Source organism: Cervus canadensis, chromosome 3 (genome assembly GCF_019320065.1).
Source record: "Cervus canadensis isolate Bull #8, Minnesota chromosome 3, ASM1932006v1, whole genome shotgun sequence".
NCBI lineage: Eukaryota > Metazoa > Chordata > Mammalia > Artiodactyla > Cervidae > Cervus > Cervus canadensis.
This window is the reverse complement of record NC_057388.1, coordinates 73360873-73373109: the sequence shown is the minus strand read 5'-3', so window position 1 is coordinate 73373109 and position 12237 is coordinate 73360873. Positions and strand designations below refer to the sequence as shown.

Sequence of the window (12237 nt, the reverse complement as noted above, 5' to 3'; positions counted from 1 at the left end):
CTTAGATAACCTTGAGATAAGTATCCAGGCTCTTCAATGCTTATTTTAGCCTATTGCCTTCAAGCACTTAAAATTTTTCAGTGATTTGGCCTGATAACAGCAGCCACACAAAGTATACTGTCAGTCTTTTATCCATTGCAGATGTGACCACACATAGGGGACATTTGTTTGATAACCTGCAGTTATCAGGAGAAATTGACACCTGTCACTGTCTCATAGCAAAATGGAAAATACTTCTCAGTGTTGGAAGAAGGAGTTTCTTTTTACTTCTGGCAGGGTGATTGTGAAAGGCAAATGTTTTGTGCGAAGAGACGCGCACTGCAAAATAAGGAGTTGACAAAGTAGCATGCGGTGACCACGTGCCCTCAGCCACTCCCCAAGTGGCCTTGGTGGCGTTGCCTCATGCTCCTACTGCAAGGGAGCTCCTACTGCTCGTTACCTGCCTTCCACCTGGCACCTGTCTCCATCCTACAAAGATCCAAACCTAATGTTGTATGGTCCCTGAAACCTCCCCAGAGCCCTCCACACGGAGCCGGCGGCTGCCTCCTCTGCAGCCCTGTTACTGATGGGGCACCATGCCTCACCTTCTTTCTCATTCTTCTGTGTCCCTCCTCCCAGTGGCTGGATAGGGCCAGAGTTTAGCAGGCCTCAGTACAAGACAATTTCCCAAGTTAATTCCTGCACTTTCAGAATATCCTGAATGAACTCTCTCTTCCTTCGTAACAAATACTTCTCAAACAAACCAAAAATATAAATACGTAGTCTGATTTTAAATAGTCAACTCAAGTTTGATGTTTTAGTTATCTGGATAAAATTATACTATGGAGAAATGGAAGTCTTAAATATGAAAAAAAAAAAAGATCTTATAATCTTATACCCCAAGGATTAGCTTTTTTAAAAGATTAAACTGTCTTCAAGTTTTCAAGTTCCATATGCACAGTTTTTGTATATTTAAAATGATGATATAGTTTTATATTCATTTTTCACTTACTACATTATTAGCATTTTCATATTGCTACATAATCTTAAAGTTATCACTTAAATGATAGTGTTCCAATAAACGAATGTAATTTAGTTAATTTGTCATATTGTTGGATATTTATTTTTATCACTATTTTCCGTAAGACCCAAGGGCATGTAAAATGTTAGGATTGTCTTAGCATGTTTCCTTTGAGTTATATTCCCAAAACAGCGGGCCAAGGGAGATCTCTGTGGTTTCAGTATTTGATATCAGTGTTTAAGTATTTTTTAAAGTGATTCTGCAGATTCACTCTGCCAGCAATGGTACCCTCCCTTCCTTATCATCCTTTGGTGGGTTTTTACTGACTTAAGCAATTCTCCTGGCGTTTTGGTGCATCTTACATTTCATTTCTTGGAGGGAGGGTCTACTTCTGCTTCCATGAGCTCTTCTTTTACCAATTTTAGCTCCTGCTATGAGAATTGTCTGTTCTACAAGCTTAGTTTGTTTGGTTTTTGTTTCGTTTGTTTTGGCTTAGCTCCTGAAGGGTTGTTTTTTTTTTTTTTTCCTTCTGGTTTGGTTTTTTGTGTGTTCCTCTGTGTGTCCATTTACAAATTAGACATTCCAGCTGACTTTCTTATCAGTTTCCATAAACTCTATGTGATATAAATATTTAACCTTTTACTGAAAAAATAAAAGGTGAGGGGGATATTGAAGGACTCTTCTTGATGAAATAGAAGAGAAGCACCTCTCCGACCCCCTCTTTCATCTTCAGATCAAAGAGGCCCTCTGAGGCTACAGCCCTGCCCTTGCTGGGTGATCCTCCGTGAGCTGCTGTGTGTCCTGCTTCTCCAGGACTGTCCCTTCTCCAGCAAAGGCCAGGGGTGGGGGCTGGCACTTGGGTTTTGAGGCTGCTGACTTAGTAAAGTATGGGATACCACAGGTCCAACCAAGGACATGTGGAGCAGGTTGTGAAATTTCAGACATTTTTATCAAATAAGGTTATATTAACTCATTAAAATTCTCTTCTGCGGTCACTGCACTTTGGGAAGGAAAAGAGAGGCCACACCATGAGGTTTGTCTAAGCCCTGTTCCAGACGTCTGTTGCTGAGGAGCAAACCACCCCAGACTTAGAGGTGTAAACACCAATAATTAATTATTAGCACCATTGTCATCATCGTCGTCATTCTCTCTCATGGTTATCGTGGTGGGCTGAGTTCAGTGAGGCCCTTCTCGGGATATCTCATGGCTGCAGTCAGAGGGTGGCTGGGCTGGAGACTCACATATCTAGAGGGGGATACCGGCTGTTGGCTGGGACCCCAGCTGTGGCTGTTACCCAGAGCACCTCCATGTGAACTTACCATGTTGCCTGGGCTTTCTCACAGCATGGCTCCTGTATTCCATCACAAGTTGTCACTTTGATTATTGTCTATTGGTCCAGGAAGTCACAAGACCTTCCCAGCTTGAAGGGGAGGGGACATTGATTCACCTCTTAAAATTAACAGGAGAATGGTAAGATTCTGGAAGAGCCTGTGGACTAAAAAATATAGTTGAGTCACTTTTGGAAAATGCAGCCTGCCTTGAGCCACTTAGGGGATCCTCTGGCAGCAGGTCCTTTGGTCTTTGGCAGGCCTCACTCCTCCCCGAGGTCAAGGTTACACCCTTAGGCAGATTCTCACTGAGTAACCCCCCACCCCCGCCCAAGGCTGCACTACTTGAGTCCCAGCAAGAACTCAGGAACATCACAGACAAACAGCCTGCACCTTCCCTACATCCCCCCTGCCACAGACATGTGGGGGCTAAACACACATAAGCCTTTCTCTCTCTCTCTGAGTCTTTGCTCATTCCTGCCCTTCCACATTTTCTCATAAGAGGCCTCAGGAATGCCTCCCAGTAATAGCTGCAGGCAAAGCCATCATTCTGCCAGGTGTCAGGAGGGAGTGACTGAGATTCCTTAGATAAAATAAAACCTCAGACCAGTGAGTATGTAGATAATACCATCTGAAGATTTGTTACAAATGCAGATTTCAATTTTGCTCCAGTTTCTGTAATTATAATAATCACCCAGATTATCACTCTGGCAGGTAGTCTGGAAACCACACTAGAAAACAAAACTCCTTTTTATTTTATTTATGTATTATTTTTGGTCAAACAGCATGAAGGATCTTTGTTCCCCGAACAGGGATTAAACCCCTGCCCCCAGCAGTGGAAGCGTAGAGTCTTAACCACTGGATCACCAGGCAAGTCCCCAGAACTCCTCTTTAAAGGTCAAAGAAAGGTCACTGGTCTTCGGAATGCCACCACAGAAGACCCCGTCTGTGTGACAGTATCTCCCGTGCCCCTACCCTGGATTGCACTGGCTACTCGCTGCTCCCCAGATGCTGATCCCCCTTCTCTTCACACTTCTTCCGCCACTGCCACATCTCTTCTCTGAGCACAAGACCTGTATAGCAATGCTTCCCTGACTACGGTCACTGGTGTGACCTCTGGAACCTCCAGGTCAACCTGTCCAAATCCACACTAAAATCTTCCTGCCAACCTGCCCACCCCACCTGGTCTTCCTCATGGCTGCTGCCTCCACCCACCTGCTCTAAGCAGAAGCCCTCCTTTCCTCTTCTCCAGCTTCCATATCCAGGCTCCAAATCCTGTTAAGTCTACACATAAAGTTATTACAGCTTGGCTGCTAAAGATCTCTTAAGTTCAGTCCCTTCTCTCATTCCTGCTGTGCCAGGAGGAAAAGGGAGGCAGAATTCCTGTCCTGTGCCCCAGTGGGCTGAGAGACATCAGGCAAAGTCAAGGTCACAGAGGACGGAGGAAGGAAGCAAAGCAAAGAGGAACAAGACGGCTGGACACCTGCATACAAAGCACAGTGAGGTGTAGGCAGGCAGGTATACTTTAGGTAGAGTCTAGTTTAGGCAGGTGTAGTTTAGGCAGGCAGGGAGGTTTAGGTAGGTAGGCATAGGTGATCTTAGTATCCCTATAATATGTGGGTGTTCCCCTCCCCCAGCAGCATCCTAAGAGGCCAGCATGATACACCACGCCTGCCTGGGTCCAGGCTTCAGCCTCTCCAGCCCGGACCAATGCGGTAGTTCTCAGCTGCTCTCCCCGACTCCAGGCTCGTCTCCTCCCATGCACTCCACATAGGTGGGGGTCGGTGTAGAGCTGAATCTGCCTCTTTCTCAGCAGCTGTCCAGTCCCTACAGCAGCAGTTCTCAACGTCAATCCCTGGACCAGCAGCAGTCGCTGCATCACCCAGGAACTGGTTAGAAATGCATGTTCTTGCCTCCCATCACTCCATCCCCAGACCTACTGAGTCAGAGAGACTCTGGGAGTGGAGCCTGGCAGCCTGTTTTCACCAGCCCTGTAAGTGATTCTGATGTAGCTCAAGTTGGAGACTCTGGGCCTAGAGAACAATGTTCCAGCCAGTGCTGGGCACCTGCTGGGTGCTGTCTGCCACTGTGCTGGTTCCCTGCCCCTGCCCAGTGCCTCCACATCCTGGTGCCACCACCAAGCTTCTCAGAGTCCTCTCAGGTGAGGTCTGTGGCACGTTTTACTCCCTCTGTGTACCTCCCCTCCAGGCTCCCTGATGAGTCCATACGCTGGCTTCAGAATATATGGGCCTTGGGTGTTTCCTTGTCCCTGTCCGTAACTCTCATACACGTGGGACATCATGTTCACATCACCAGAGTCGTGGTCTCCATGCCTTTCCCTTTTTGGCTGCGTCCTGACTGTGAGTGTTCAGAGAGTAAGATCATATTCCAGTCTTCTCTTTGGTCTGAAAGTCCAGCATAGTGCAGGCCCCATTGGAAGAGTCAGTGAATATTTAGTAAGTACCCAGTTAGGTGACTGACTGGCCTACCGACTAATTCTCCAACTTGGGAAGAAAACTCAAAGGAACCTTCATATAAGCCGAAAGCATTTATTTGTCTGCCAGTGTTTTTTTTTTTTTTTAATTTTCAAAAATGTTATTTATTGAAGTATGGTTGATTTATGATGTGAATTTCTGCTGTACAGCAAAGTGATTCAGCTCTACATATGTATACATATATATATATATATTCTTTTTCATTATGGCTTATCACAGGATATTGAATATAGTTCCCCCTGCTATACAGTAGGCCCTTGTTGTTCAACCATTCTATATATATTAGTTTGCATCTTTTAGTATATAATCTTTGCACACTCCTTCCTAGTCATATCAGTTAACTGTCAAATAGAAACAGGAACTTTTAGTTTATAGACTTATCACAATCAAAGAGAGGTGGTTTGATATCTTAATTGTAATATTTTTAAGTTCCTTCCCACACCATTATTTTAGAATCAGTCCAATTTCACTTAATGCAGGGCAGAGGCTGTTTTTTATAAGTTTTTGTGTGTTGATTGTTTTTTTTTAAGTCACCATACTTGAAACTCATCATAGCTTACAAAACAAAACGAAGTCAAATCACCTAGAAATACTTGTCTTGCAAATTGTCTTAAGTATCTTGGGAAATTTTTGAGCACTTCTCTCCTGACATTTCTTGACATCTAAGACAGTTCTTTACCGATTTCCCCACTTACATGACTCAGAGCATCAGCCCCTCAACAAGCCAACAAACCAAAGTTAACTCCTGTCTTTTCACTTTCTGATGCAAAGGTATCAAAATATTCAGCGAACCATTGCTACAGAGAGGCCTGAAGAAGATTCTGGTAGCCAAATTTGTGAGCCAGTTCCAGCAGGAGGTGGTGGAGGAGGTGGCGGGAGTGACTCAGAGGCTGAATCTTCGAGCTTAGGTATGGCCAGCGGTTACCCATGGGATGGAAGGTGGATAAGCGAGAGCAGGGGGGTGGGCAAAATCCAGGAAGAGAAAGAGGCTTGGCACCAGCAGGGTAAAAACAGACAGAAATGTCTCACCAGGAATGTAAAGGGAAAGTGGATTCACAGTGAAGAGAACTTGTACTTGTTCATCAAGGTGATTTTTTCAGTGTCTTAATCATTTCTTGTGTAAATTTATTTATTGGTGTCCTGAAGATGTTTTCCACTTGTAAGTAGAAGATGCAATAAGAATTCAAGGTCTCCTTCCAAGGAGCCACGTGACGATAATAGGAATAAGACTTGTTTGTATTTAGAATAAAATATCAATACAGTCCCCACTGAGGGAGGAACCTGGCGGTAAAGAGGTTTTCCATTGGTCTTACGATTTTAAATACACCACCACCCAGGAAATTTTTTTACCAAATACCATCAGCATCCACTAGGGGGTCTGGTGTTCATTTCTTTGAATCTGCCTGAGTGGGCCTCACATGTAAATATTCAAAAAGCCTGAGACTGGCTTCTTTTTTGTTTTTAACTGAAGTATAGTTGACTTACAACGTTGTGTAAGTTTCAGGTGTAGAGCAAAGTGATTCAGTTTTACACATATATATTTCATATTCTTTTTCATTACTGACTTGTAAGATACTGAATATAATTCCCTGTACTATACAGTAGATCCCTGTTATATATTGTTTTATATTATATTATATTATGTTATGTTATATTATATATGTGTTTAGTCGTGTCGAACTCTTTGCAACCCTATGAACTGTAGCTGGCCAGGCTCCTCTGTCCATGGAATTCTCCAAGCAAGAATATTGGAGTGGGTTGTCATGCCCATCTCCAGGGGATCTTCCCAACCCAGGGATCGAACCCAGGTCTCCCACATTGCAGGCGGATTCTTTACTGTCTGAGCCACCAGGGAAGCATCTATATAGTGATTAATTCCAAACTCCTAATTTAGCCCTCCCCAGCTCCTTGCCCCTTTGGTCACCATAAAGTTGTCTTCTGTGACGAGATTGGTTTCTATTTTTTATTTTTTATACCTGTAATAGCGTAAGATTATCACGGCGACATCCTAATAACCCAAATCTCTTAAATTGGGTAAATGATGGCAGATTGACAGGTATAGTACAGTCTGAGCAAACGGCTGTGTGTTTTGCATCCTGCCAGGTCTCAGCTCTCTCTGTAAAGCAGAAGAGTGGATACTTCATGCCCTCTTTTAAATACACATACATAGTTCCACCAACAATTTTAATTGCCCCCATTCTAATCATTTTATCAGATATATTAACTAAACTGACTAGTTAAGGTTTTTCTATTATTAATTCCTTTGTTTGACTGCTGAGAGACATTTGCTAAGGTGGTGGAATAATTGGAAATATGAGGGAAAAGGAAGAGAAAACTCCTTTTGGGGTTTGGTATCGGATCTGTTGACATTTGCTGTGTAACAAATTATCCCAAAGCTTAGTATCTGAAGCTCACAGCAATGCATATTAACTACCCTCTGCCCCAGTTCTGCAGGTGGGCAGTTTGAGCTGAGCTCCGCCAGGTGGTTCCTTAGGGCACTGGGCTCACACGTGCCTCCTTGGTCAGCTGTGGAATCGGCCGCAGGCTGGCTGGCCTGAAGTGGCCTCAGCCAGGGTGGCTTTTCCCTGCTCCCCATGGCTTTTCATCTTGTACAGGCTGTTCTCTTGATGAGGGAGAGAAAGTAATGGGGACCCACAGGCCTCTCAAAACCCTCGCTCAGAACCTCTGGCAAATTTTGTTGGTTAAAGCAAAACTCAAGGCCAGCTTGATTTAACGTGGGGAGAGGCTGTAAAGCCTCATAGTAATGGGGATGAAGGGAGAGGAAGGATTGCGGTCCTTTCTGCAAACAAACTAACATAGCTACAGTGAGCAACTTAGAAAGAAAATAAGAAAAATTCATTGGGATAAAAGGGACGAGTTATTCAAGGGCTTGATCCAACTGAAGTTACACTGGAGTACTCTGGGAAATAATGAGTCTCAACCGACAGACAGAGTGATAGCACGCCTGGCCATCACTGTGACACTGGTCAGATCACCATTCAAATCAACAATCCTCCCCAGCAATTCTGGTGAAGGCTTGTAGGCTGCTAGTGCCACAAAAGGGAAGTCCTCTAATTGAAATGATCTTTTTCCAATGCATTCAGTTGCTTTGTTTCACTTCTTCCAGATCTGAGAAGAGATGGGTCACTTTCTCCAGTGAATTCACAAAAAATCACCTTGCTGCTACAGTCTCCAGCGGTCAAATTCATCACCAACCCTGAGTTCTTCACTGTACTGCATGCCAATTATGTGAGTGTTCCCACACACAGAGGGGGCCTGGCCTGGCTTCTGGCAAGACCCGAAACACAACTTTGCAAAGTCACTGGATAGATTAAAGAGGATAGCATTTTAACTCAGGCAAGGGGGTGGAGTGGGGTGTGGTGAGGGGTGGGGGCAGGGAAGAGGAAGAGAAAAAAGATGGTTCCTTTTTGTTCTCTGTGAGTCTCTTCAAAAGAGAAAAGCTCGATTTAGGAATGCCGTATCTTCTTTGGGTTTTTGTTAGATTCAAATGGGTTAATGTCAGTGAAAGTATTTGGAAGCAAAGATGCATTTTTATTATAGCTAAAATTTTTAAGGGGCAAAATTAGGAAGTTGACAGAGTCCCTTCAACCTGAATCATTTTATAAAATCACTTTCATGAAAGAAAGTTTAAAATAGATAAATAGGTTTCCTTTTCATATAATTAGTTTATCAAATAACCTGATTATGATGAATTTAATGTGATTTTTACATATTTAGCTTTCTCTCTCTTTTTTTTTTTTTTTGGTATTATCAAGAAAGCAGTGACATGATATTGGTATGCATGCATGCTGGGTTGCTTCAGTCGTATCTGACTCTTTGTGACCCCATTGACTGTAGCCTCCCAGGCTCCTCTGTCCATGGGATTCTCTAAGCAAGAATACTGGAGTAGGTTGCTATGCCCTTCTCCAGGGGATCTTCCTAACTCCGGGATCGAACCCAAGTCCTAAGTCTCCTGTGTTAGCAGGCCAGTTCTTTACCACTAGTGCCACCTGAAAGTGAAGTGAAGCTGCTCAGTCATGTCCAACTCTTTGCGACCCCGTGGACTGTAGCCCGCCAGGCTCCACTGTCCATGGGATTTTCCAGGCAAGAGTACTGGAGTAGGTTGCCATTTCCTTCTCCAGGGTATCTTCCTGACCCAGGGATCGAACCTGGGCCTCCCGCATTGTAGGAAGACGCTTTTACCATCTGAGCCACAAGGGACGTCCACCTGGGAAGCCCCCCTGATATCCTGGTATTACTGTAGTCATTGCTTTTTTTTCATTTGACACATGTTTCCTGCAGTTCAGGCACGGATCTAGGTGCTAATGTAAAGACAGATTAGGGTGACACCTGGTCAGCAGAAGCTCCCCATTTTGTTGGGCAGCAGACATACAAAGATGAGTCTAATGTGACAGGACAAGGCTGTCCTCTGGGAGGAACAGAGTGTGCTGGAAACACACGTGATGCTCTGGACACTCAGAGCAGTCCTGAGGAGATCGAGTCCTGCAAGTTCTCTTCCCTGGTTCCTCCTCTGACAGCACAGGTTCATCCTTGCTCTTCTTGAATGTGGTGAAAGTGAAAGTTGCTCAGTTGTATCCGACTCTTTGCAACCCCATGAACTATACAGTCCGTGGAATTCTCCAGGCCAGAATACTGGAGTGGGTAGCCTTTCCATTCTCCAGGGGATTGCTCCTCTTATCCATCTATATAACTCACTCCAGTATTCTGCCAGAGGAGGAACCAGGGAGGAGAGGGAGGAGAGGAAGGAGATGCCCAGAGAGTGCGAAGGAGATTCAGGGGAGCAGAACCAGCCTGGGGCAGAGTCGGTTGGGGAGGGAGGAAGGGGAAGGGAACTTGAGATGCAGGGGAGTTGGACAGTGTCCTCGGATGCTGGAGCAGTGGTAGAGTCATATTGCAAAGAGGTCCATGTGTGTTCACGGTGGGCAGGTATTTACTTCTCGAGCAAGATCTCTGCTTCCAAGGCCTCCTCCTCAAGGCTCACAATAAATCCCTGTGTAGCAACCATATCACATCCTATTAAAGTGCTCAAAGTATGCTTGGTCTGTGTTTCTCCTAATCCCCACTCCCTTCCCCATCTGCCTGGACCACATCTCAGAGTGCCTACCGAGTGTTCACCAGTAGCACCTGCTTGAAGCACATGATCCTCAAAGTCCGGCGGGATGCGCGCAACTTCGAACGCTACCAGCACAACCGAGACCTGGTGAATTTCATCAACATGTTCGCGGACACGCGGCTGGAGTTGCCCCGGGGCTGGGAGATCAAAACGGACCAGCAGGGAAAGGTGAGCGTGACTGCTGCTGGGGCCTTACATCAGAAGACCCATGAGCAGGTGAGGAGGGAGGTTGATGAGGAGATCAAAGTCTGTTCCTGAGACACGCTATTGGCCACCAGGCGGAAGGGAGGGTAACTCCACATCCGGATTTCTGTCTTTTGATGTTTAGAATGTTTCCAAATGTCCCTGACTCCTGCCCACCGATGCTAATAGCACCTCCAGCAAGTTGTGACATTGCTATGTGTCCCCTGGGTGGGGAGGAGGGCTGGGGGACACTTTCACACACAATTGAGAACTACAGGCTCCACATTTCTTAATTTAGATTTGGAACTTGAAACCAGATTCTATTCAATGACCTTTCTATTGTTTTGCCTCCTTAGTTCCCTCTCAGAGGATGAAATTATTAGTTAAATAGGAGTGACATTATTAAATTATTCATTGTGATTTCCCTAATAAGCCTTCAGTTCCTATTAAAACAGGGTGAATTGGGCCAATGCAGTGTTACTGACTTGCATTTTGCTTTTGTGTGGCATTAACCAAAACTGGTCCTTCCCAGGGATGCTGTAGAAGCCTAGCTGAGTCAGCTAAAGTGAGAATGCTCTTTCTTAATCACCATCAATCACTTCAGTGTATTTATAGGACAGGTCAAACAGGCTACCGAGGAATCGTTCCTGTGTAATCTTTTATAAACTTTAGTAGAGAGACTCCTTCCCTCTTCTAGTGTCAAAAGAATCAGGAGTGTTGCCAGCAAACATGTGTTTCAACAGGAAACTGCGTCATGCAGCTCTCTCCCTCTGTGATTATGACCATGCAAAACACAGTTCCCCAAGTCAGCTGATGAGGCTTCACAGTGCCCTGGGAACCAGAAACCCCTCACCCACACTTTGTCATGTCCCATTACCCGAGCCCTCTGGAATATGGGAGGAAAGATTGTGTCCTCTAATTGATGCAAGTCCGCCAGTACAATGAATCTCTATGACCAGCTCTGCAGTCAGGGATGAACTTGGCAGGGGGCGCCTTGTGTAGTGGAAAACCCACCACAGACAGAATCTACTCTTATTTACCAGATGTGGCCTCCACTGGGAGAATGACAGTGAAGCATGGTGTGGGAAACATGCTTTCTATCCAAAAGAAACAGACCCAGTTCCAGAACACTAGACCATCTTCTGGTCTGTCACTCAGCCAACGTGCTTCTCACTTTGTCAGCCCATTCAGAGTCAACAGCCTTCACTTTCAGGGTGCGCCATGTAGGAAGAGGAGGCCTGGGCTGAGCTGTTTGGTGCCTTGGAAGGCACATCAGCCCCACAAGGAAGACAAAATGGCACCTGACTCACCTGTCATCTTGAAAACCTGGGGAAGGTGGACGCAGCCTCAGCCCAGCATCAATAGAGATTGCATGTGAACCTCAAGTTGGCTCCAGGGTTGAGCTGTGGAGGATGGTCATCATCCGGGAGGTGGTGGGGCTCAGGAGGTGGGACAGGTGACAGCCTGTCAGTGACAGGCGTGAGATGGAGGTGGCCTCTGCTGAGGAATATACATATAACAACAAAGAATAAGAGGCCTCTGAAGACCCGCTTCATGAAGGAAACAGTCTTTATCTTGAGAAAAAGCACATCTTGTAGTATAATTTTCTTCAGAAAATAGAAATAAATATTTTAAAGGTATCTGTTTATCATCTACACAATGGCACAAGCACACATGACTTATATTGAGCAAGAAGAATCCACACATAGAAAACAAGCCACAGGAAACCAGACGTAAGAAAACAGAACCAGAGTAGGATCTAGCAATCCTACTCTGGGTATTGATTCGAAAGAACAGAACTCAAAATTGCAGAGATATCTGTACTACTGTGGGTTTTGCAGCTTTAATCATATAGCAAAGATATGGAAGCAACCTAAATGTCTCTTGATGGATAAGTGGATAAAGAAAATGTGGTATATACATACAAAGGAGTATTATGTAGCCTTAAAAAAGAAGAGGATTCTGACATACTACAACATGGATGAACCTGGAAGACATTGTGTTAAATGAAATTAGCTAGTCACAGGAGGACAAAGACTGCTTTATTCCTTTTATATGAGAGATCTAAAGCAGTCAAACTCATGGAAACAGTAAAAC

General features: G+C 44.8%; 1 protein-coding gene across 4 annotated transcripts in view; it reads left to right on the top strand.

The window, feature by feature from the left end:
* The window catches only part of HECW1 (HECT, C2 and WW domain containing E3 ubiquitin protein ligase 1), a 443461-nt gene that overhangs the window by 341698 nt on the left and 89526 nt on the right, over window positions 1–12237 (top strand). For all 4 annotated transcript variants that reach the window (XM_043463510.1, XM_043463512.1, XM_043463511.1 and 1 more), the window contains 3 exons: window positions 5595–5731; window positions 7951–8072; window positions 9940–10125. In XM_043463510.1, the coding sequence (XP_043319445.1) occupies window positions 5595–5731; window positions 7951–8072; window positions 9940–10125 (445 nt within the window). The remainder of the gene's footprint in view (window positions 1–5594; window positions 5732–7950; window positions 8073–9939; window positions 10126–12237) is intronic.